The sequence below is a fragment of the Drosophila serrata genome, unplaced genomic scaffold (genome assembly GCF_035046125.1).
Source record: "Drosophila serrata isolate PLE 108 unplaced genomic scaffold, ASM3504612v1 contig_272, whole genome shotgun sequence".
NCBI lineage: Eukaryota > Metazoa > Arthropoda > Insecta > Diptera > Drosophilidae > Drosophila > Drosophila serrata.
Window position 1 is genome coordinate 9,236,434 of NW_028257170.1, and position 27,153 is coordinate 9,263,586.

A 27,153-nucleotide genomic window follows, 5' to 3' on the forward strand; every position below is an offset into this window, starting at 1 on the left:
TCCACAACAGATAAATATTGATCAAAGAACGTTAGGAGCCACGAAAAAAGTTGTGCTTAAATTGTGGCTTTAATTGACGAACCCCGAATGCAATTAATCAATTACTAAAATGTTGTTAAGAGCCAGCCAAACGGAATACGAATTACAAAAAGCCAACTAATTGATTTTAATGTTTTTAGGAGGATGAGTTCTACAGCCAAGGCTATAATTAAAGTTAACTTTTGAGGTTTGATATTTAAGTGAGTTAGCTTTCTAAACAAAATAGGGATAGGTTATCTGTAGCTCGTAATATTATTTATTTTCATATTATTTTGCTTTAATTAAATGCCTTATTTATTAATTAAAAGAAAGCATTTCCTTTGATTTCCTCTTAAAGTCATTGAATTAACATATTTACATTTTAATTACCAGGCCAGCATGCCAGGCACAATCTTTTGTTGTTGGTCTCCCCCAAAAAGGATTTCCCTGCGAATTTCCATAATACCCTTAAATATTGTTGGTTCATCGAACTGCATTTAAAATTTAATACAAAAGGTCGCGTGGCCTGATCTGTGCGTAATCTGTCCAGGAAGCCAGCTGCCGCCTGAGCGTTGACCTGGGGTTCATTTTACCTCGAACTCGCACTCACTCGCACATTGAAATTTAATCAAATGAAAGCTAGAGGCAATTATCCTTTAAACACAATTAATTAATCACGCAAACAAACACACGCTCACCGAGTTATTTACACATATAGTATTTTGTTATTTCGACCGGAAAGTGCAACGATTTTTCCTGGGCTCCCGTGTCTTATATATATATATATACATATATACGAGTTTACGAGTGTGTGTGTGCGTGGGTGGCAATATTAACATATCCTGCGTGTTTAAGTTACGCATAAAATTATATCCTGATTGAATTGCCTGGCCGGTGAAGTCTGGCACCCAGCAGAATCCATGTCCACGTCCTTGTCCACGTCCACGCCCACATAAAATATGCGATTTTCAATAAAGTTGACATCAGTTTGTCGGGTGCGTGTGTGCCTTTTGGCCAGGGCCAAACAGGACCGGGAACAGGACCAGAATGAGGAGCAGGAGCAGGATCCTTGGCACTCTCGCCGCGTTAAAATGCGCACCCACGCACATAAATCACGTGCCTGAATCGCCGGGCTTGGTTCTCAAGGGGAGGGGGGACACGGCAACTGTTGGCAAACGGAAAATCAGGAGGACCAGACTTTTGCACTGAGAGAAATGGAATACTATCTATTTAAATAAATCAAATTAGATTTTTGTGAGAGTTCTTAGGATAAACCGGTAGTTCATTCATTTAAATTTAAGCTATGTAGGTACACATATTCAACATTTCCATTCTCTCTCTGCACCTGTTTGAGTTAACGGCCTATCGGGTGCACTGCATCCGCCTGGACATTGACCATTGTTGATATTCCTATTGTTGGTGTTGCTGCAGGTCTCCGCTTTTGTTGCTCCCGTTGCTGCTGTTGCTGCTGTTGCTGCTGTTGCTGCTGTTGCTGCTGCTGCTGTTGCTGTTGTTGCTGCTGGGCACACGTGTCAATGGCAACGCGAGCACATTTTCACTGTCGTGTTTAATTAGACTGCTGCCCCGAAGGTGCATCCATCCATTTACCACCCGCTTTCCACTGTCGGCTTTCCACAACCCATAGTCCGCTGGCTAATGCCATTGTCGGCCCGGTGCTTAGCCCGCTGTCGTTCTGGCCAGGTCGAGATTGGAAGCCAAGTGGGATCTCGGTGGCAGTGTGTGTGGGGAAACTCGAGACCCTTAAGGTGTTAATGGCATTCAATTGACGCATGAAAATCGTATGGTCACGAATGTTAACCGGCAGTCTGTTGACATTTGTCAGTGCTAAGTGGAAAATGCTACCTTTGGGGAGTCGGGAATATATCAATAGATAATGTTATAAATGGGTCTCTGATCTGTTACTTGTAATTAAGGATTTCATATAGAAATTTGTTTTTTAAAGTCTCTTCCTCACTGTGCTCTAACGTTATCTTCCAGTTCATCATAATTTCCCCATTGTTAGCCTTCTTGTTCATCCTTTTGAAGGCCTTTAACCCATAAGTTTCACCTGTCGCCTTAACCTATGGCATACACCACGCCTTACTTTGTGCAACCTGACACGTGATTTCTCAGCAATTAGCGTAGGTCTCCGCCTGCCTTTCGCTGCACGGGATGATTTAACATTTTCCAACATTATTTTCCCCATTGCGTGCCATATATGATTTTTCGTTAGGCTGATGTGAATAACCGCTGACGGGGGAGTGCATATATTAAAAGCAAAGAAATAAAAATAATAAGAAACTGGCAGCAAATTGGACGATTTGTTTAGCCCAACGCCTCGTTTGTTGCTCATACGCCCCGGGCGCCAGCATTTTAGCCAGATTTTAAGTGCAATTGTTTGACTTTGAGTTGCGTTTTCCTTTCCATTTTCTTTTTTTTTCTTCTTTTCGGCCTGAATGGCCATGCAGCGCCTGCACATTTCTTATCATCTAAAGCACATAAACGTGTCATGGGCCTAGACTGGCGTTTATGGACGCTTAAAGTCGGTACAGCACTTGGGGAAAATGTGAAGGTTGGATATTATGATCTTAGGGCTTAGCTTTTCCGCTGAAACTTGTGTGATTTTTTGTATATTAGTAAAATAAGGAATCTCTCATAACTTAAATTGTATCCAGACAATCCTTATTTTCAAGATAAGCACTTTTAATAAGATATCACTTCTTTATAAACTCTTTTATACAAAGGGAACTAGAGAATATATTTCGTAGATCAACAAATTAGTTACCATTTTGTAAAAAATGTCTGGTTTAATGGGCTGCATATTTCACGCAGCATGTCAATAGTTTTTTCTCTGTGTGTAGAGAAAATTTGAAGCGGTCTCGATGGGAAAGCAACGCACATTGCTATCCCAGCCTGCCGGCCAAACGAGAGCTGCCAATCGTTGACATCGCGGATCGCAGACGCAGTCTTTAACCGAGGGCCTGAAAATACGACCGGGCCAGACTTGGCTTGGCCCATGGATGGAACGACTCGCATGTCGCCCTGTCATATGCGCAAATTAGTCGTTAGCCGGCGTTTTGGCCAGGAGATGGAGCCGGAGATGGAGTTGGAGCTGGAGTTGGAGTCTCCAGAACGGACCATTGCCGGCGATGATGCTGTGCGCGTCGAGAGTTTAATGATATTGGCGTTTGGCGTTAGACGGCGGCGCTGATGAGGCGCATGATAATGGCCCCTGATGGCCCGCGTTCTTGTCAAAGTCGTGAACGTGAACGTGGATGTGGATGTGGAATACGGAACACGGAACATGGAGCAGGGAGCAGGGAGCAGGGAGCCGGGACCAGGGAACATGAAGCGTTCTCGTTGGCAACGGCAAATGTCAGGCAAAAGTTTGCCACAGAGCCAAATGTGCTCCTCCTTTGCACTCGAATGCACTTCGGCACACATGCACTTGTGCAAAAACATTACCATAAATCAAATCACTTTAAAGTCGGACGTTTAACTAATAATGACACACAAGATATGGCACAAAAGTTCTTGGGTTTTTTGTTATGTGCAAAACGGTGTTTGTCATTGAATATATTTTGTAAAATTAAAAAAAAAACTATAGTAATTTTCCCCCATTTCCTGCAATGACTTATTTCCCATAAGTAAAAGCCAGCTTATTCCCCTAAGAATATTATATTCCACTTAAAACTATCATTAAGATATATCCTTACAGTATTATTTAACATTTAAATTAGTTGTAAAATAAGCCTCAGAACCAATTTCTGCAAGTGCAAAGCCATCACACACGGAGAGACACAGTTCCGGGCTTGGTGTTTTGTGCTTTCCACATAAATATAGCATAATTAGCATGTGCTGGCAATGGAGCTCCGTTTCCCTTTCCCTAACGCTTTCCCTGCGGCCCGGCGTATTGTCAACGCTTATGGGTTCCTTGACTCGACTTGACTTGACTTGCGTTGACTCCTCTCGGAGGCGACTCACCTTAGGAGCTGCGGCTTAGTTCATTTGATTTCGCTTCCCACTGATTTGTGTGCGAGTGTCTCACTCGCGGAGTCTCAGCGGAGTTGCATTCTGGATCTGCCATTAGTGGCTGCATCTTAGGCAGAATTATGCAATCACTCGTGTTGCGGAGTGCTTTTCGCATTTAGCATTTCAGTTCCTGAGTTGCCGCTTAATTATGCGATATTTTTGCGACTTTTGTGCGTCTCATGAGTCAGGCTAAAGTCTCTCTAAATTGGCGGAGAAATGGAGACAAAGTGCTGCAAATGAAACTCTAGCTGAAAAGCCAAATGGTAATTGCTAATGCCTCGAATTAGGGAAAACATGTGACATATCAGTCAAGTGCAGGCTCCTTCAGGAAACTTGAATTAAAATTCAAGTGGAGGAGGTGAAGAGTCAAGTCAACTAGTTTTCCCCGGGAAGACTTTGAAAAGAAGACATTTAAATAGTAAAGGTAGACACTTGCACTGAGTGAGTAAAAATATTTTTTGATTAAAGTTTAGACATTTTCCTCTTGGATTTCGGCTTAAAATTCCTATTTTGAATAAGCTCCAACTGCTCATAGTTCAATATCCCGCAACAGTAATTATTTGATGGGATAATCAAGAGTCTTAGACGCTCCACCTGGCCATCAACATCAGCTTTCGTGTCTCGACCATAGTTTGCATAATCCCCCAAAGATACACATCGGTCTAACGATCTATACTCTCATACGTAAGATGCCAGATGATGGCAACATTTCCAGCTCTAATTGACATGAATCTCTGGCACTCCTCAGAGTCCGGACCCCAGATTTTATTCACCTGCAGAGATCTCCCGATGGTGGTGGCCATTAAGCAGACCCACTTTGGCTTCACTTTCTTTGGCCGAAACGAAACGAAACCAAATCGAGCCATGTAATTGTTGGGGATGTATAACAACTTGGTTGCAGTTGCAACTTGCCAGTTTCACTTTCTATGCGACACTCGTCGTGGAAAGTGCACTTTTTTCGCCTTCGCCATCGCCATTGCCATAGCCATCGCCTTGGCCAAGTGTCGTTAACCCAATTTGGCGGCATTTGGCCGGGAGACGTCGAATGCAAATATAAAGTGCAGACAACTTTTGCTTTCGCTGGATGGCCAAGGAAACCAGTTCAAAAGTTTGCTAACACTCTCCGATGTTGCAGCATAGAGCGTAGAGTTGGGTACATAGAGCTCCCTCATATGGCACCCAATTAGCCCGAGTCGTAGCACTTTGGGCCATCTCTCTGGCCGGCAATTAAGTTGATAATTTTATCATCAACTTCGTCTCGGCCAGGGTCAACAAGGGGCCAAGGAAATTTCCAACTTATGAGCTATAATTGTTGCTCTGGGCCAGCTCAGGCTCTGTCTCTCTCTCCCTTTCTCTTGGTAAAATTCTGAAAGGACTTTTGCCCGCAACCGCATGAAATTGTTGCAAATTGTTTACTGCAATTTGTCTTGGCCAAATATTTGCGAACACGCTTGGCCCAACGAAAATATTATTCTGTGGGTAAATTTATGTGGCCGAGCCGGGCACAAATATGAAATGCCAAAAATGCTCATCATCAAAAAATGTGTGCCTGCCTGAACAATTAGGGATTGGCAGAGGGCCTCAAGAACCGAGTACTGAGTACTCAGTTCTGAGCACTGAGCACTCTGCCCGCCTGCCTGTCAGTTTGGTCTAGACTGGGCCATAAATTATGCAGGCCAGCAGCAACAGCTTGCCAGCTCAGGGCTCAGGATTGGAAGCAGGGGATTGGTAGGATCCTGGTCCCAGATCTCGGGCCAATGCTCTCTCTCTCTCTGTTGGTCAGCTATTTGTCCAAAGTGGGGACCTTTCTCCAGGCACTTGAATGGGGAATCAGTTGCAATTTGCATGTGGCGGTCAAGAGATGCCGATGCCGATGCTGAGGCCGAGGACGATGATGCTTCTACCGTTTTCCTCTCAAAAGAGTAGCTGCCACTTGGCCCAGTTGCAGCCAAAGAGTTGTGCATCTATTGAACATATTGGAAGCATAATCATTGGTCAGATGCACTGCAGAAAAAGACCTTAAAAATCGGAAATATATTTGAATTATTAAGAAAATATTTAAAAAGTAACTGCAGGTTATTCTTAGTTAAAGAGTTCTTGGAAATTTAATTGGTATACCTATATTTTACATTCATATTTCTGTTCCCATTTCGTTCAGTGTTAGATTTGTTGCCTGAAATTTGATTTGAATGAATTTATGCTGCTTTAACTTTGTGCTGTTTTCCATTTTAGCCGGGCCCAGCAGCTTGTTGGACACAAGTTAATGGCTACCGGGTATCCACACTTTGAGCTTTTGCTCGATTTGCACTTCATTCTGCACACTGGCCGAAGTTTTTGCGGTTTTGCCGCTTTATTTAAACCCTCTGCGGCAGGTGGCGAGCAGTTTTGCGCACTTAAAGCGAATGGCAATTTCCACAGGAGCTGGCAGGAGGCAGCAGGCAGCAAAAGTGTAAAATAAATTGGCAAATATATGGAAAATATCGGGTATGAAAAGCCAAATGAAATTGATATGCCATTGAGGTTGTAGCCCGCCCGCCTGGGCAGCTGGGCATTTTGTGAGTTGATTTTTGCCAATTTGTGTGGCAGCCGAGAATGTTGCAACAAAATATTTAAATATGCCATCGCAATGGGGAGAAATTCTGCTAACGAGCCGAGCAGCTAGCACTTGAATATACAAATACTAGGTATATATACATATATATATAATATGCATTTTGCCATTTTGCTTTAAGCCAGCATTTTATGTACATGCCGGAGTCAACAACAACGCACAAATTTTTAATGTCAAAAAGTCACAACACAAACACTAACACACCAGCGCCATAGCCGGCACACAGACGGTCCGAAGCCAGGGCACTAACTTGGCCAATAAATTCTGTCTCAATCAATATGGCAGCAACGGGCAGAGCTGCAGCTTTCACACGTATCCACCAGATACTCGAACACTCCACACTCGCACACACAACCAGCACACACGCCCAACACACACACTCGGCACACACAGCCGCTGCCGGCGTTAGATAAATTCTTCCTGCAATTCAATGCGTACACAAACTGACAGCATCCAACTGGCTTTCCTATTGGCAAAGTCCCTTTATGCACACTGAAAAAAGCTGTGTTTGAGAAAAATATATAACTAGTGAATACGAAAATTGTCTTTAAAAGAAATACTTATAAAAGGAGTTGCATTATTTATAGTTTTCCTATAAAACATAGATGGAAAGAACATAAATTTTCATCCATACTCTCACATAAAATAAGCAACGTCTAGATTAAGATAAAGCATGAATATATTATTTTTTTTATGGTAAAACAATATTATTTGTTTTATGGTAAAACATTTATTATTTAAGGGGTTTGCATTTCGAAATTTAAAAACTTCGATTCTTTTTGCAAATTTATGAATATTAAATTCAATTAAATGAGAAGAACTTAGAAGTTCATTAGATCTTTAAAATATTTTATATTCATCAAGCAATATCTATATATTCTTCCTAACTTTTTACTTTTTATATAAAAGTAATAGTAAATAAATAGTTTTAAATTTCTTTATAATAAATTTACTTCTTTCATTAAGTTTAAGAACTCTGTTACAGATATATCGATTAATATGTTATTATATATCTTACCCTTTCTTATAGAACTTTAACCTTTCTTGAATCATTCTAAATTTCTCTCAGTGTGTCGGTGTGTGTATAAAAGTAAATTTACACAAATATGCAGTGCTCTTGTCCCTTTGGCCCCCTCCTGGAACATCCTCCACAGTCGCGGGCCTGTCAAAGACGTATCTTATCTTCATTTTGCTGAACCGAACCCAAACTGAACTGAACTGAAAATTCCCGGCCGGGCGAATCCTCCTTCGAGTCCCACTCTCCCCCTTTTGGCGCATTCCTGGCAACGTTTTCTATTAGCCAGCGCCTTTGTAGCCTGTCCAAAATCATTTGGGCTATTTAACTTTTAAGACTAATTAATTACGAAACGACGAAATGAGCAATGTCCGAGCGGAGAGAGTAGCACCAGCAGCAGCGGCTTTGACTGCAAAGTTCCTCGGCTACGTGGCGCAGAATTTTCCCATTTTCTTTGGGCTGATTTTTCTCGTTCCGACTCGTTTTAATTACTTGGCCGTAACCAACTCAAGTGGCCCGGCCACATCGATGTCGACTTCTGTGCGGTTAAAAGTTAAGCTGGTCCCCGGTCTGCAATACCTCTTAGTAGCCCCGGTCATCCACGGCCTGCTCCACCTCCAGCTGGTCCATCTTCAGCTCCATCTCCATCTCCATCTCCATGTCTATGGCCAGCCATTGCCATGTAATTGACGCCGTTGCCATGGTTGTGTGAGAAATTCTTCGCCGTCTCAAAGTTCATGAACTTTGCTTTATATTTTTTCTCCCCGACTTTTTATTTTTTTTTCAAGGTTCTCGCTTTTAAATGTTCTCACTTTGGTCCGAGCGACTTTAAGTGTTTCGGTAGCCAAAAAAAAAGAAAACATTTATGTGAATTTAAGTTTAAGAATGGGATTTATTTTATGTTTGGGTTTAGGTTTCCGTTTTAATGGAGTTTTTTTCCGGGCTACTAGAATACGCGGCAAAGATCTAATCGAGATTTTGAATGAAATACAAAGAATACTAAGCAATGTGTGGATTTTATCAATTTTTTGATTATGTCTAACAGTAATTACAAATAAGTAATTCAGGTATAATTTAAAGTAATATTTATCATTAAGAGTCTAGATTAATTTTTATAAATATTTTAATGCAAAGAAATGCAGAGTAATATCATGAAGGCCACTTTAAAACACTTCACTTGCACTTGAAAATGTATAAATTTTATATGTTAATATAAAATCACTCTAGGAAAAACTCCTCTGTGAGTTTTATTTTATGCAGATTTCCCAAGAAAGATTTTGTGTCTACCATTAACAACGGGAATTTCAAGTATTTATATATATATTTAGAATATTTTAAAGCGAAAGCCATGATCGTTTGATTAATTACGCAGATTGTGAAACCATTTTTGGGAAAACTTATTTATGTTCTGTTCTGTTGGCCATTGATTTGAAACCAGTTTGAAGGGGGACCGTAAGTTGCAGTACTTTGTGAGGGTTCCCCATGGCGATTCCCGGCTATTTTGGGCCGAATGTTGCATTGTTGCTCTTTAAGTTTTGTGTTTACTGTTGAAATGGCTAAGTTGTTTTACCTTTTTTGGTCAATTTATTTGACTGTTAATTAAAAATGATGATGATGACGTTGCTGACGCTGATGGGACGTCGTTGGCAATTGATAGATTGAGAAATTGAGCCATTCAACTTGAACTCGGCTATTAGGCAAACGAGATTTTTGTGAGTTTGAGTTGTCGCGCGGCTGCAATTTACAGTTGCTCGACCGCTCCCCGAAATCTCCACCGAAAAAATAATCCTGCTTTTTTCTCTCTGTAAGCCAATGAACGAAAAAGCTGTCAAAATAAAAAATCAAGATAAAAAAATAACAAATTAAAGTCCGCTCTGAGGTTCAGTGCGGTTTATTAAAATCGCACAAAATGGCGTCGATTAGCGTTAATCAATTTGCCAGTTGCCTCATATACATACATATACAGATGCTTACATACCTGTATAAATACCCGATTCTCGGGCAAACACATCGTAAAGTGGCACAAGGTCTGGTTTTTTGGGCTGGCGGTTGCGTATCTGTCAGATACAGATACAATAAGACATATCGCGTATATACACAGATGTAAGTGTAACGGCCAAAAGCGGATCAACTACTTTTTCGCCGGCGTGTTAATGAAAAATGCGTTGGCCAGAAAGCTGAAGGCGGAGGAGGAGGAGGGGATTGTGGAGTCCAAGACCCGCTGCGAGTTCATCAGCGGAGCAAAAACCTTGTCGCCACAAAACGAAACGTGTTCCATTCCTGGAACTCTCACGCACGGAGCGCGGTGAAGGGGTCTGAAAAGTCTGGTCTTTTCTCCTACAACACATCCCCCAGCTCCATCTCCAGCTTCATCTCCAGCTCCAGCTCGTCCATATCCTCCTCTATCTCCTCCTCCTCTTGGATCTCCTCCTTCAATTGGAGCCACTGGCCACGCACGAAAGTTGTTATCGCTGCCACAGTTAGACACTGCGACAGTCCCCGACTGCTACTGTTACCCACTAGACAGATATTGTCATGGAGGGGAACTGATGGGCACTCAAAGAAAATATATATATACTCTTTATTAATATTTATGGTAAATATTATTATACCAACTGAAAATTCCCTCAAATGCCTTTATCTAAAGCCATTAGCACTCATTTAGGAACATAAAAGGAGAACCAATAACACTGTAAATCAATGAATAAAAAGTTCTTCAACTATTTCCTATATTTCTTATATTACATTCGAAATTTAAATAGATTTTTTTGTGTGTACTGGCAGAAAAGGGAGTAGTAAACTCTGGCTCTATTGGTCAGCAGGGGCTAAGCTTCCTTCGCCGTCGCTGAGCAATCCTGCAGGCATTTAGGAATATCGTTCGCTTTTGTTTTGCCTTGTTTTTTGTGCTGGTATTTTATGGTGCTTTTAGTATTTGTGCTGCTTGTGCTGTGTCGTCTCCGTCTCCTTCTCCCTCACTTAATGTTTGCTTTTAATTATCAAATCAGCACATGATCATTACTCCGACGACAATGGCGACAATTATCTCCGAGATAACGATGATTATAATGATGATGTGGCTGCTTGGGCGATGCTTGCAGGCAGGCATTTCCCCCCAGGCCTTAAATTAAATATTTTATTTGTACAATTTTTATGCATAACCACTTGTTGAAGGGGCAAATATTATTGTTTGCCCATTAAAAATGGAAGTGAGGATGTACTTTCATTTGCTAAAATGAATTTTAAGGTAAATAAATTTTCGGGTGATTCACTTTTCAATTTTGAACAAACCCTAATGCCTATGACTTCCGTTTCCGCATTACAAATTCGAACACTCTTGCTAACCGAATCCCTTTTCAGCCATTTCGTTTTTTTTTTTTTGTCTCTCTTCGATAAATCAGCCAATAAAGTACTTCGTTGCTATCGCTCAGATCCGATTTATCCCATCCCAATCCATTTCATTCCGTCGCCGTCTGTTTTCCTTTCACCTTTCGAATTCAATTAACTGCAGCCAAATGCCAGAGACAATCTACCAAATTCGTTAAGCAAATGGAAAAGCGTGGGAGATGTTTCCTTTTTTTCTTCAAGTCAAGTCCCCTCACCCAAAAGTCACGGGGGGTTCCGCAGCAAATATTTGCCATCAACATTTTTGCACGCTAATTTCCTCTGCAAATTTTTGGGGCTCTGACATCACGCTCGCAACGCATAAACTTTGTGGCGGAAAGATACTTAGATATATATATTTTTTAAATGAAATAAAAAGACACGAAACTGTTGCAGTTCAGTAGACATACACAGACTCCATACTGTAAGTGAGGGGAGTGCTGAAATTTCGTCACATATTTTTGCGTAAATTGCCGGAAAATCGCAAATCATTGAAGATAAACATCCAAGTCAAGAAATGAACAGAAGCCAGAAGGAAAGTCGTGGACAGGCGGGTGGAAAAGTCAAAGGAAAAGCGGGAACAGGCGCTGAACCAAATATCGAACAATGTTAAGCAAACACTCACTCAAACACACAGACAAACAGAAATTCGGCAAGTTGTGTGCAAGGCGAAGGCGAAAGGCAGTCGTCTTCCACCAAAAAAAAAAACACAGGACGGGAAAACATTTTAGGTACACCGAGGGAAAACTGAAAGCTAAGAGTATAGATTTTCTAGGAAATTTCTGAATGAAGTTAGCCTCTTGTCAATCAATGAATTTCAGCTTGAATAAGTTTCTGTGAACATTTTTTGTTGAACATTCGGTTGTCAATCATTTGGTTTTCAAAGAAAAATGTGATGTAAGAAAAGTTAAAATTTAAATATAAATTCAAAAGAATTTGATGTTTTTTATACCCTTGCAGGGTATTATAATTTCAGTCAGAAGTTTGCAACGCAGTGAAGGAGGCACCTCCGAACATATAAAGTATATATTCTTGATCAGGATCAACAGCCGAGTCGATCTAGCCATGTCCGTCTGTCCGTCTGTCCGTCTGTCCTTCTGTCCGTCTGTCCGTCTGTCCGTCTGTCCGTTTCTACGCAAACTAGTCTCTCAGTTTTGAAGCTATCTGAATGAAACTTTGTAGTTAGCCTTCTATATACTCTCACTCGTATATATGTCGGAACGGGCCGGATCGAACGACTATATCATATAGCTGCCATAGAAATGATCGGAAAATGAAAGTATACATTATTGTTTTTTAACACAAATATATATAATTTATATTGTATGGATTCCTAGTCATCGAAGTTCTATCTGCAAGGGTATATAAACTTCGACGAACCGAATTTAGCTTCCTTTCTTGTTTCATAATATTTTCAATACATTTAAACCACTTTTATTAAATAGAACGAGAGCATTTCCCACCGTTTAGAGACTCACCACTACTTTGCTTAAGGAAACATTACAAGTTCAAAATTTCCTTTTCCCTTATTAATTTCTACTTTAAATATTGCCTTAATTTTTTAATTAATTATTTTCTCCCAGTGTGAGAGGCTTAGCTTTGCGGTTGCTGTCTATCGACGAGCCTTTCGATGGCAATAAAATCGGGGCTGGGAAATGGGCGCAGAGTGCAGTGAAGATATAGACGGATATAGACTAGACAGAGGGCAAAAAGCAGAGGGCAGAAACGTTTTCGCAACGCTTGAATTGCCAGCAAAGTGGGGGAGCTATTCGTGGGGGAAAACTGCTGGGGGAAATCGCAGGGGGAAAACATGGAAGGGGAATGCTCAGCTTCAGCTGCAAACCAGCACTAGCGATGCTGTCGCTGGCGTTGCATTTTCCGCATCGCAATTCGCGACGGCTTTCCACGCATTTCCCACTCGCTGAAGCTCACTTTGCTGCTGCTCCGAGAAAAGCAGCAGCATGCATCGCCTCTGACGGGAATATAAATATTTATAAAGACCAGCGGAAGGGACGCGATTATGGGGCAACCTTGACGGGATCAGAAGCAACCAAGTTCGCTTGTTTTATGTTAGATTTAAGTCTGTTTATAATGCTTTTTGAACATGAAGAATTTTGCTCTAAAAGATGTCTGCTTAAATTCAACAGTTTTCTGCTTAGAGAAGTATCCTAGGCAAACTTAGTTTCCTTTTTGATTTTCCAGCTCTTAAGATACTCCATCCCACTCCTATATCCGGCTCCAGTTACGACTTCAGTCGGCGTATCTAATCAATTTCAAGCAATATTTGGCCACCTTGAAGCGGGATTGAGCCCGAGCTTGAGCTGGCAATTTGTATTTGGTCGCTGGCTCCGTTCCCTTCCAGCTGATTTCACTTGAATTGCAGACAGATTCCCTGATTCCTTGGCGGCGTCTACTCTTTAGTTCCTGACTCCTCAGCTCCGAGACTTTTGCCCATTAAATTGAATTTAGTTTGATTGCATTTGATTGTAGCTTATCAGCAGAGATTTATGCTTCGTTAACCTTGCAGTGCTGTTGAGCAGGCTCAGGCCACGGTGCGGAACATTTGCATAGGGCTCAACAGTTTTTAATTAAGCCCGATGCGTGTGCGTTATAAATAGATGAAAAGGCCTTGGGCCCCAAGTCCCCAACCATCATCCAGCCAACTGATGATGGCGTTGCTCCTCCTCGGCGGTTTCTCGGCGGCTTAAAGTGCGCACTCATTTGGCCATTAGGCGGGAAGGAGCAACTGCTGCTAGAAAACTCTCACTTTGGTCTATTAATGATGATTCGCACGGCACTAGCTCAAACTGGGGCCTCCAGCCAAACCACAATTAACCTGCTAAATCGCCAGAGTTCAGGCCTTTTAAATATATTTATCAAATGGAATAGAAATATGAGGTGAAAGTTTTGATGAAAGCTCTAAAAATAATGTGAAGGTTTCAAGTTATAATTATACAATTATTATAATATTTTAACTTAATATTATCATTGATTTTGATAAAAAAAAAATATGTATGATATTAGTATACAATTATACAATTTCATTACACAGAATTTGGTCAAAAGGATTACAAATTAACATTGTTATTTCATAAAGAATTGCATAGATTCTTACACTTCAGTCTCCACTTCACTTCAATCTCCATTTAATATATTATCTTTATGGTATAAGTTATTTTATTTATTTAGTGTTCTATTTAATATTTAATTGAAAGAGACCCATCTGAAGCCAGGGGTTAAGCTAAGACCAATTCCCGCCAAGTTGAAATATCATCAAGTTGGATAGAAATGATGCCGCGTTAATTGCGGCGGCCTCCAAGGCAAATGCAATTTTGCCTTCACTTTGCTCGTTGAGGCGTTAAGCTGACAGTTGGCCACCTGGCTCCCCATCCCCTTGCATCTTTTAACCCCCCCTTCCCCCTTTCACCTGCCGCAGTTACCTGCGCTTATCATTTCGGCCTGGCCCTGACGCGTGATGCGTTTTGATAATTGCATGCCGGGTAAAAGGGTTGTTAAATATATACATTTGGCAATATATATATATAAATTTATATATGCTGCAGCAGCGGCAGCACGACTCGCCTCGCTGCACAATTAAAAGCTGTCAAAATTTCACTTTGGTAGCCCGTGTCCCCGCAATCCTCGCCCCTTTTGCCTTTGTTTCCCGCCATTATCATCAACGCCCATTGCCTTTTGATTGTCTTTGCGCAATCCAGCGCCAATTTTAAAATCATTTTCACACACGACTGCATCGCACCTCGGCCCGGAAATGTTTACGGCCAAAGAAATCAACGCTCTGCAATACGCCCACGCACCCGCAGAGCGATAATGAAGTTTTCCCCCTCAACCAGCCCATCATCTCCCCGCTTCCCGCTTCCCGCTTCCGATTTACCCCTCGATATAGCCACGATTTCCCTCGGCATTCCCCCAGCGGAATTTCCCGCCTCCACGCCCAATCGATCCGATAGGCACGCAGCGCAGCGCAGTTTGTTTATCTGCAAAGCGACCGATGCAAATTCAACTGGACGTATAAATAGAAATAAAATAAAGTACAGTGAAACCAGTGTCAAGGGAACTTACAAGAATTTAACAAAATTCTAAATGGAAAAGATTAATCATTATAATGATATGATATAATAAAATTTTAGTTCAGTTTATGTTCATATGATTGTATTGCCAAGTTATTTCGAGTGCCCCGATTATAAGTAACCGGCCTTTACGTTTGATACAAACTACTTCATAGTTTTTAGATGCTTGCTGTTTAGTTTTCTTTTAAGTATTTACTAAATAGAGACTACATTACCATTATAATTTAATAAATTAAAGAAAGTTGAAAGATAATCTCTTGTTATATTATTTAAATACACTTTAAACATAAACAATCGTAATTAAATGTTCTTGTTAATGAAAGATTTCGCTTGATATTTAATATATGTAAATAGGGTTTTTCCAACAGTTTTATCTCTGATTTCGATTAGTTTCCCATACTGGGTGTGACCTGTAAATAAAATAAATTCGTGCATTGCATGGCTGCTTAATTGCGCGCAACTTTCAGCCGCTAAATTAAACGTAAAGATTGCAATTTGCAATTGTTGTGTGAGCACTAAATAACGTGCCGGGCGATGCCAAAAATTCAAATATCGTCCGACTGCGAAGCACTCAGCACTCAGCACTAATAAGATAACAATTTATTTATGTTTACTTGCAGTCAAAGGCTGAAATAAAGGCAGAGAAGACATAAACACAGCATAATTGAAGCCGAGCGAGTGCGAAAGACACCGGAGATTAAGCAGGTGAGATAAGTTTTGAAGTTTGGAATCTCTCAATATTCTGCACGTATTTATTTGCATGGCTCGCCAAGTCAAATTTAATCTGTTTTATTTATTTGGTCTTTTGAGACTCGAGACGGTTGTTTTGGCCAGTTTGTGTGTGCCGCCGTCAAACAGATTTGGATTTGCAATCAAATATTTATTTATTCCTTCCGTTAAAGAGTCAAACTGGATCAATAGTTGCTCACAAAGCTTGTTTGGCGGCCTTTGAATGATAGTTTTTGTTTTTTTTTAATGAAATATCTTTTAACTAGTAAAGTTTTAGCAAATTAGTTTTTGAATTCCCAAGCCTATAATTTTCACAGAGAAGTATGATGAAAGTTTCATTCGAAAGTTTGAATTTATTAAAATAATAATTATTGTAAAGTAAATTTCGTAGTTTTTTATGATGCATCCTGTTTTTGTTTTTATGATGTAAGACTTCAAACTATATTGCTTTTATTATTATTTTATGCATTTAGGAAGTCGTAATGATAACATTTCCCCTTAAAGGCATTGACAAGTTTAATTTATGCTTCCCTCTTCTCTTTATTATTATTTATTATTCAATCTTCGTTATAATGTTATTTTGCTTTATTTATAACAAACAATTAACGCAATGTCAGCTATTTTTGGGTTACCCTTGACTTTCTTTAATTAAAACCATTGCTCCATGGTGATATATCAGGCATCTGTCATTATTAATGGCCAAAAAGAACTCTTGGACAAACACAAGACGCATTTGAAGTGGCCGCCAAACCTCGAAAGTTTGCGATGCGGTCAGCGGTGCTTTACCCACACACACAAATAATTATCGCCTAATAGTCAAACCTTGGCGTAGAAAGAAAGAGGGGGTGGGGAGCGGATACCGCAAGGCCAATCAAAGCGTCATTGAAACGGAAACGGAAACTGCAAGTCAAATGGCAGTCGGCCACAGGAAATGAGGCGCACAAGCGCCAAAGAAGAGTGCGTGAGTGAGGCAAGAGAGAGAGAGAGAGAGAGAGAGAGAGAGAGTAGAGTGACCGCACTCAATACTCGGCGACCGCAAATTAACGCGAATTCCACATCGCCACTTCTTTGGCTGTGATTCTGATGAATTATTAAACGAGTGTCCGTTGCAGAATCATCTTGGTCATCATCAGCATCTTGAGCTAAGCTCCTCCTTATCCTCCTTCTAGAGTGACCAAGGCAACGTTTGTCAACGTCCCAGAGCCTGGACTCTTCCCGGGGTTCTTCCTCCGGTTCTGTGGCGCCGCCTGAATGAGCGCTCAAATGAACACCGCAATGAATGTGCGCCGCATGACAAATACGTAAAGTTTCTTTTGAAATTAAGCAGCATTTGCTGCCAATTCTTAACTACATCAGCGCAGCGCAAACTTTGTCCTCTCACCCGCTCGGTAACCCATCGTCGAGTAGTTTTTCCTCTGGCATCCGTTGGTTAGTTTTTCCGACAACACCGAAAAAAGTGTGGAAATATCGGATTTGTTTAATGTTTTTTTTATAGCACAATAATGGATATTAATGTGATTTTTTCTTAAATTAAAATCCATACTTATCAAGAAGGTGTTTAATATTACTTTCTTGAATTTTAATAGGATTATAGTTCCTTTGTTTGGTGTAATTAAATCTTGATTACTTTCCTTTCAAAGTAATGCGGCTTCTAATTTAAATTTTCTAAGGATTTAAGTTAGATTGTTGCAATCACAAGTTGAAATTACAATTAATTTATTGTAAGAATTTATTTAAGATTAAAATCAACATTATAGTACTTTTTTTAACTAGTTCATTATATCATTATAACCTTTTGAATTGGTCAGAAATTTAAGATTTAATATATCTACATATATTTCCCTCAGTACAAAAAGACTTGGCTGAAACATATATAGAATACAGGCAGTTCTCATAATAAATTTATGAAAATGTGCTATAAGATCCTCTTAATTATTTCACAAAGACAACATTATTTTTTCCTGTGCATCAGTGGCGAAGAGGAGCTTGCTCATTTCAAACTTTTGACACAGAAACTAATTTTGGCAAGCGGGCGTCAGGCAGCCAACCGAGACGACGGCCAAGAAGGAAAACTCTGAGACGGAGATGAAGATGGAGATGTTGAGGGAAATGGAGCTGCAGAGGGGAGAGAGGGAGTGGAAACCTCAAAGCTGCAGGCGGCCCTGGATTTTTCACTGGGTAACCGGTCGTCTCCCCGTACCCTCCTCTTCCTTTCCGTGGCTTTTCATTCTTTTAGTGATTGCAATATTTTATTGCCTTTGCGGTTCGTGTGTTGCATACTTTTGAGCAATGTCGCTGAGGTTTTGCCTTAATTAATTGCCGCCACTAACCCACTTCGTAGTCGCTTTTAATCCGCGAATTTTCACCAGCTGCATTTTTCGCATGTGCCCCGCATTGGAATGGGTGGCATTTTCCTTTGAATGGTGCTTTAATTGTCATTTGATTTGATTTATACTGGAAGCGCTCTCTAGTGTCTGCTTATCATGTCCGAACACTGTACGTACCAGGGCAAAATTAACGCTGAGCTGGGAAATCCGCGCCGAGCTGTCAAATCAAACTTGTCCCCGTCAGCTGATTTATGACATTTTAATTGGGCGATAAGTGTCTCCTCCACTGTCTACTGTCTACTGTTGTGACACTGCATTTCGGTACTGTGGTTTTAGCCAGGCTTTAAGGATGCACCAGCTTCCAATTATATCCAATTTGCAATCCCTGGTCTTCTGTGCCTCTGCCTCCGACCCCGCCTCCATCTCCATCTCCGCCTTGGTCCTCGTCCAGAGAGCTCTCCTTAATATGTTTCAATTTCATTGTGCACTCGGCAAAGCTCCTGACTTGGCTCCACCTGTGCATACGGGATGTGCAGCTAGATGGAGAGGAAAATTTGTACAAATATCCTAGGAAAATAAGCCATTAAACGAGGCCGAAAAGTGGGCACTGAATGTTTGCCCATCATAAATTGCCAAAAATTGCCTGAAAATTGCACCGGAAGAAATGTACGCAAAAAAAGTCATTGAAGAAGGAAAAATAAATTTAAGCTAACGCCTTAAGCGGTTTGGTATTTAAGATACCTTTTGTTCAAAAGTTTGCATACAGAATTTAATCAGACTCTTAGGGCAATATTTCCTTAATAACTCTGAATTATATTTCATAGATTTGCTGACATTTGTTACAAATAACGCTATCTTTGGAAAATAAATATATTTTTAGAATTGGTTTGATAACTACATCTTATTCTTAAACCTACAAAGTTTTTATAACAGCAGAGTAATGATGGAGTGCAACTTCAAACCCATCTTATAAGTAACTGCCAAATTTCTTGTTAATTAATTATTTGATATTTATATATACTTTACAACTTTTTAAGCCTCGTTTTTAAATCTGACAAAATATGGCTTTCCCTCAAGTTGTAAATATACTTTCACGTTCCCATTGTAAACTATTTTTTTTCTTTAGTTCTATATCTTTTTCCTCCCCAGTTGTAAAGCCCAGAGATTTGCCGAGAAGGAATTTTAATGTGAAAATTGCATCTGATATTGCCATGTCAATTACACGGCTAAAATGTTCACACCTTGCGTTAATAATGCAACTGCGAAATTGAAATGCATCCAAGAGATACAGACACAGATTGAGATACCTTTACAGAGATGGCCAAAGAAGTGGTCCAAAGAGCCCAAGCTGATTGCATTTCATTTTCAATTTAACTTACTTTTATTTCGAGCTGCTTTCGCTTCTGGTAATACTGCCGTTCGAGCTGCTCCCGGTTTTTGCAATTACCATCAGAGGGCAGACAACAGTTGGAATTACATTTTCAATATTTCCCAGCAGCAACACCAACAGCATCAGCATCAGCATCAGCGGCAGTAGCATCATTTTTTTATATAGCCCACTCCGCTAGATTCTTGTGCACTATGGCCATACATTTTTAACTACAAGCTCTTGAATGCAATTACTTTTCAATCTTTTTTTCTATTTCTTCTCTCCAGCCCCATCTTGTCTAGTCAGTATCTATATCTATATCTATATCTATGAGCGCCATAGTTGAACGCGAAAATTGCTTATTTCAACATTCAACTTGCAAAAGTTTCGTTTCGTCTCGTTAGCTTTAAGGGGAAAAGCTAAAGTTTGCCATAATTTTGCCAGAGGTCTATCACTTTCTTGCCACCTTCTTTGAATTTCTTTTATTTTTGTTGCCTGCCAGCCCGCCCTTCTTCTTTTCCGCTCGTATTTATTTTAGCTCGGAATATAGAAAAAGTAGGTTGAACTTTGTTTTATTTGATCAAGAATTTGACATGATGGTTTATGCAAAGGCAAGGAATGTGAAAATGCGAAAAAGTTGCAATGAAATCTATGCGACATTTTCCATTCCATTTTACCCAGAGTGCACTTTTCCACCGCACCCGCTGACCTCTCCTCTCCTCTCACTGACAAGGCAGTTATGAAAGTTGATCTCGGTGATTCTCAACTGGCAAGTCATTTTTCCAGGAAAAACTACAGTGAAAGGATTAGCAGAATAAGTTGTGGGGACAATAAAAAATTGAGAATTATTTTACGAAAGTAAAAAAAAGCCATTAAAAAATGAAATAAACTGAAATCGGGATTAATTCCTTTCGCATATAATTTGATCACTAACACAGCTATATTAAATTGTAAATTAAACAATAGTTCTATGGTTTACTATGACTTTAGTTTAAGAGAAATCTTACACTTATAGAGCAGCATTTTTTGTGCCGTGTAAGATTGAAATATTCATGGCTGAAATCGACATATATCTGCCGTCTTTCCCGGAGATCATTAATGAATCCTTGAAGGCGGAGCAGCTGTGTCCGCTCGCTAATCCTGCTCGGCTGGCATCCTTCCTTGCAGTTTACCCTTTCCTCGGCATGACAGTGCATGCTCATCGAACATTTTCAGCTGCTTGGGAAAATACGTTGTGTAATGTCACTTAATCTTTTTATACGCGCCAGTTGAGATGAAAATATATTCGTTTTCTTTTTTGTAAATTGCCAAGGCGGCCGCGTGGGCGGATTAGTGGAACGGATTAAGAATGAAAGTGTTTGCAAAATACGAAAACTTTATGGCGGATGGCAGATTAAGAATGAATTGTTTTTTATTACGCCAGCCGCCGGGCATAAGTCAAAAGGGCAGGTAGCCCTCAGGTACTACGGGTCCCAGGGGTACCAAAAAAGTCGAGATCGCTGGAGCACAGGTAGTGGGAGTGGGCTGCCCTGAGGTGTATAAAAAGCAATTGCAGCACTGGAAGAGGCATCAAACGATCAGCAAACGTTGAGCAAGCAACATTTACATATTGCATTCGGAAACAACATTATTTGGAATATAAGGAAATCTTAGTAGCTATTCAAGTTTAAGTCTTGAAGGATTCCATATATTTTAAGGAATCTGCAATACATCTCTGATTTTATTGGAACCTAGTTCAATAAATAAACAACAAAAAATGCCTCGCTACCAGAAGCTAATCAATGAAGAAGACAACAAGTCATCATTATCCAGTTCCCAGGAGCAGCAACAACCTCATCGCTTCCAGCAGCATCAGAAACCCAGCGTTGGTTATCACTTGTACCTTTATCGCCAGCAACTCGCCCAGCGAAATGTGGAGTACATTCGTCTGTCCAAGGCCAAGTACTGCATCACGGATACCCTGCTCTCCAAGACAGTGAGGAATCTTAAAGGATGCAGCATCGATGAGCTAAAGACAGTGAACAATCAGATTGTGTTCCGGCATAAGCTAAAACATCAGATAATGCGCCTCCGGAAACTGAAGAGTCTGGGAATCAAGAATGCCAATCCCAAAATGGAAAGCACCGAGCTGTGAGACAAAGGAATCCCCTGGAACAATCAGTTCTGACTATGATTTAAGCATAGGCTCAATCACTCGATTGTTTAGTTCATAAATTTTAACTTGTAAATCTCCAAGTAATTGAAAATTAGCAGAGAATACATTCCATATATAGTTTAAGTGGCGGGCACTGCATAAATACTTAGCTTGATATTAATCCATTAAAGTACTTTTAAGCTAGACTTGAAGTTATAAATATGTTTATAAAATAAATAATAATATTATAATATAAAAAAAATCTCTAAATACTCTTTTAATTATATATTCCCTCTTCAATTTTTAGTAATAGCCTCAAGCCCATTAAAAAATGTTAAATAACTCACTGACCATAGCTCAATAATTAAAATACAACATTAACTTGATAAATAGAGCTTAAAAGTCAAAGTTTTCGATTTTCGATTAATCAAGAATGTCATATCTTCTGTGTCATTATTTTGACCGCAGCTGTAAATATTATTTTTGGCCTGTCACAACTCTCTTTGGAATCTGCAGAAATGAATGGAGACACCACCGACATCATCTGTGTGGACAGAAGGCAACCTCAATGTAACTATCAGCTGAGGCCAATTTGTGGCATTCACTAATTGAGTTCTCTGTGCAGCAGCATCTTGACACGTGTCAAGACAAATCATCCTGGCCCGCATTTTGGTCCTTATCTCGACCACAATTCATTAGGAATTTATGAGTATTTCGGTCGCATTAAACTTGCAAGCGAATTTAAGTTTTTTTCTGCTGCCAAAGAAACTCGCATGGGGATTGATTGCTGGTGTGGAGGAGGGGGATTACCCCATTTAATTGGAAAATAATTTTCACAAAGTGCTTTACACTTAACTTAACACCAACATCATTATTTTCACTCAAATAATATTAATAAATGCTGGTCCCGTCGCCTTGCCATGCGGCATAATAAATGAATGGCGCACATAATGCGGCCAGTAAGTCAATTTTATTATCGAAATGGGTTGCGATGTTCAAACAGAGACCTCAGCCAAAGTGAATGTGAGTGTTAACAATTAAAATACACACAGTGTGTGTGTGCCGGGTGTTGTTTTACATATGCTCGCAATTATGCAGTGTGTGGACGATGCAATTTGCAAACACTCAAAAGTATGCTATGAAAAATGTCCGCCCGCACATTAAATTTTCCACACAATCAATTTCCTTGCCAAAGGAAAATCCCAACTGCAACTCAGTCAGCAGCCTCTGCCATATGTTATTTAATTTTCTATAAAATTTATTTATTTATCGTCGCTTAATCGTTCAAACTTCCCGTCGTCCGTTGCCGTCCGCCTGTCGATTTAAATCAATTTTCCTCTCGACTTCAAGCCACATAGAACTTAAAGCGGCAGCCGTCGATTAGTGTGCTTCATTATGAGCATCATTTTCATTATGTTTATTACGGGAAATGCCGGGGCAACGCCTGCGTTCTCGAGTTAATGCAATAAATAAAATTTCAACTGCACCGTCGGGCATGTTTAGCCGCATGAAAAGCGACAGTAAGCCGGGCCTGCATAAGAAGTTGCCTGTTTATCTTGGCCCGGTCTTTTGCCTTTTGTTTATCCCGGTGTTCACTTCGGGTCCAGGTCCAGGTCCTGTGCCCCAGTAACTGTCCCCAGACCCAGTCGGGTTACCCAGCATCCCCCCATCATCATCTCATCTAAGACACGGACAGAAAAAATGTTCATTGATGAGGATTTATAACGAGAAAACATTAATATATATCTACACTTTAAATTCATTTAAATATAATTTGTAATAGTTTGTAACTATTTTTTATTGCTTTACATTTTAATTGTTTAAGTAGCTAGTTTAATTTCGAATTTTTCTCTGTATTCCTGACGCAGGCTTGCTGTTTTCTTTCAAAAAGTTGCCTTCCGTGCCGGCCTTGTTGTTGGCCTTGTTGTCGGCTTGGCTTTGGCCCGTTTGGTTAGCGCAGTCGCTTGGCTGCCTGCTTGGCCAACTGCCCTAATGAGTTTACAAAAAGTTTTGCTTTAACAAAATGCGAGGGGCAGAGCAGAGCACAGTAGAAGTTGGCAGGAACTGCCCAGCATGTTATACAAATTGCAGGGACAGGAGCACGGAGCAGGAGCAGCAGGCCAGGACAAAACTGTCATCAACGTCGAGTCTCCTGTCTCCCATCTCTCCTGTCCAGTGGTTGGTTGCATGTGGAGGATGTTGCTGCTCCTGGTGATGTTGCTGCTGCTGTTGCTATGCGACTTAGACTGTCATTTGTTTACCTATCCTGGCATGTTGCATTGTTGCCTGTTACTTGGCGTCTAAGCGAAACTTTTCGCATTTATGTTGCTGCCGGCAGTGGAATATGCATTTTAATTAGTTTAGCAAACTTGTGTGCACAACTCGGGGCAGACACAGTCGCATTCTGCGTCGGCGTCTGGTTAATTGCGCAAATTTAATGGCTGCTGGTGCAACAGCAACTCCAGCACTTTAAGGCAACTTAGGAAAGTTTGCCACACCGCCTTCAGCCTACAAGCAAATGTAGCACAAGAGTTGTTAACATTTCACATTTCACTAAGTAGCAAATTCAATTAGTTTGTCGTCGTCTTCGTTGTCGTTGCCGTCGTCTGCCCCTCGAAAAGCCATGCGAACGTTTTACTAAATTACTTTAATGCCCAAAAGTTCCCTGCCTTTCGTTTCGTTTCCTTTGCCTTTTGGTTTCGCAATTTATGTCTGTCGTAATTTACTTAACTGTCTGGCGCATAAATTAATTTGTCTAAGCATAAATCTGCCGACTGTTTGGCGCTGCAGAGTGCATTGTGGCCGAAACGAGCTGCCAACTGATGGCCGGAAAGATAGCTCATTAGGTTTTTCAATAAATTTAATTCAATATAAATAGAGTGCCGGCTCAGACGGTTTTGGCCCCTTCCGCTCCATCTCCTGCACCTGCTCCTGCTCCTGCTCCACTTTTCCTGCCCGTCAGCCGTCAGCCACTTCATCTTCGTCGGCGCATCCGTCGGGTTCTTTTGGCAACCGCCTGTGGCAGCTGCAACAGAAGCAGGAGCGAGAGCGGGAGCAGGAGCTGGGAGGTGGAGCCTGAGCTGGTGCAGGAAGCAGCATAAAAGTTGCACACGTCGCCATCAGCCAGGACTTAAGGCAGCTGATGCTCATGCTCAGAACTAAGCGGTTCTTTCCACTGCAACGCTTAACGGGCGCTAGAAAAAGGAGTTTAACTTGCAAAAAAAATAAACATATACATATAATATTATATGTAAAAGGTTAAAGGACTTTAACCTACATTGAAGGCTATTTTAAAGATATAAAATAGCTTGTGTTTAATATCCTTGTGAATGTTATATTCTTTAGAGCACTAGTTCACTTCCTTCTGTACTTCTTTCTTTTCTGCAATGAAGATATCATTACATCATTTAATTTTCAATATTTTCCCACAGTGTTCCTTTTTGTTTCATAGATCCTTTTTTTAGTGTCTGCTCTACCCGCTCAATTGTATGTTTCTTAGCCTGAGCCGAGCTTAGCCGAGCGTTTGCAACGCGTAAATTTGGCGCTCCAAAGCGGTGATTATGTCGTCGTCCTCTGGTTCTCCCTGTTGTTCCAAGCTCCTGATGCTCCATCTCTGCATCTCTCCCAGCTCATCCCCTTTCCCCCTCGTGGCCAATTTTTCTTAGCTGACTGCAGTAGTGGCGGTGGCGCCGTTGTCGGCAACGTCATCACTTGAATAAATTAAGTCGCCGGCAAACAGCTAAATGAAATTGTTAATTTAGAGCTGCACAACGGAGCGTATGCTTGATGTGTCTGTGTGTCGGTGGTTGCCTGCGAGTTACCTGCGTTACCTGAGCAACGAGAGCTGCTGCTGCTGCCGGCTGGATGTCTGATGTCTAACTAATCCGCTTATGGCATGATCCCAATCCAACGGCCAGCATATGCCCGCATCAATGGAATATACACACATTTATATATATATATATATGTATATTTTCCCATTTTCCCAGAGCTCTTTTGTTTCTGCTGCAGCTGCAGCTGTAATTGCATTTTAAATGTTTTTTTCCTAGGGATTGTACATCGAAAGGAAAAATGTTATATGATATTTTGACCAACTATCGTATTTATTATTGTTTAGGAAATGTATTATTTGAAACAAGTTGTATATGATTTAAATCAAGGTAGTTCGTTAATATCAATGAAATGTGGATAATAATTTTAGAACCTAGAATCGTAATATTTTTAAGTAAAATTCTTTAAAGACAGGAAAATTCTTGAAAGCATTTAACATAGTTTCATAAAATAGTATAACATAACTAACTTGATATCGATATATCGTTGTGTTTACCCATCTCTACGCTTGTTTCGCCTGCAAATGGACAAATGATCACTCGAATTTATATTAAACTTTAACCCTCAGTCACTTAATTAGCCCGACTGCAACTGCAACTGGAGTTTCGATTGGGCGTTAACTACTTTTTCATATGACCATCAATCTGCGGCATGGCCAAGTTTTCTGGGTGGCTTGAAACCGACACCTAACTGCCCGGGGGCCAAGACAATAACAAAAAGCGAAAACGAAAGCGAGAACAAGTACGAGAATTGGGGAGAGGGGAAAAACTTACCCAGAGTCAACTTGAAAATATATTGAAAAATGCAGTAGTTCGGTTTTTTTTTTCTTCTGCTTCTCCTCCCAGAGTTTCTCTCTCGATGGCAAAGTTTTGTGCAACTTGGCTGCGTCTTTCCCTTTGCCTTTGCCTAAACTGACGTAAATTTATAATGACAAATTGCATTTGGCGCAAATGCGGCGAATAAAAGAAATATATATAGAGAAAAAAACGACCAGCAAAGGTAGCCAATTGAGCGTGAAAAATTATGAAGCTGCTAAGAAAACGGACTTGGCCAAAGCCAGCCGGAAAAGAGACAATCCAAGTGCTTAATTACAGCATAAATCCGCTTAAATGTAAATTCTTTTCTTTGATTGCTGATTAAGCCAGGTGAAAAATGAATGGAGAGCAGCGACTTAAGAAGAAAACGTAGACAAAAGTGAAAGACTTTCACAAGAAAACAAAAACAATCAATAGAATGAAGCTTTAACATTTATAATGGTAAAGAGAAAATAAAAGTAGATAAAGGAAATAATACTTAATTTGCATTTAAAAAAGTATAAAATATATAATTCCACAAAACAAACTAAGCTCAGAATTCAGAAACCATTGTAGAACACTCAGGAATTTGTATTTACTTACCGCCCACGTGGCGTATGAGCGTTATTTGTGCAGGAAGTGCCCCTCCCCTCGCATATTTACCATTTCCAAATCCCCCTCCCCCCGCCTGCCATCAGTCAAACCGGCAACAAACAAAAGTGGCTTAAATTTCAACCCTGCCCCCGAATCCCGCTCATGTTGCTGCTGCTGCTGCTCCTGTTCATGTTTCGCCATTGCTGCTCCGTGTTGTGTTGCTGCTGATG

The 27,153-nt window shown here is 40.5% G+C and overlaps 2 protein-coding genes across 4 annotated transcripts in view; both read left to right on the top strand.

Moving 5' to 3' along the window:
• Positions 1-27,153, top strand: part of RhoGEF64C (Rho guanine nucleotide exchange factor at 64C) — a 119,866-nt gene that overhangs the window by 55,989 nt on the left and 36,724 nt on the right. For 2 of the 3 annotated variants that reach the window (XM_020960060.2, XM_086833587.1), the window contains one exon: positions 15,766-15,850. The exons of the other annotated variant lie outside the window; for it this stretch is intronic. The gene's annotated coding sequence lies outside the window, so the exon portion shown is untranslated. The remainder of the gene's footprint in view (positions 1-15,765; positions 15,851-27,153) is intronic. 3 annotated transcript variants of the gene reach the window in all.
• LOC110189853 (uncharacterized) lies at positions 19,814-24,933 on the top strand. Its single transcript, XM_086833590.1, has one exon. It carries the CDS (start codon positions 21,327-21,329, stop codon positions 21,702-21,704), a length of 378 nt encoding a protein of 125 aa, XP_086689716.1. The 5' UTR covers positions 19,814-21,326; the 3' UTR covers positions 21,705-24,933.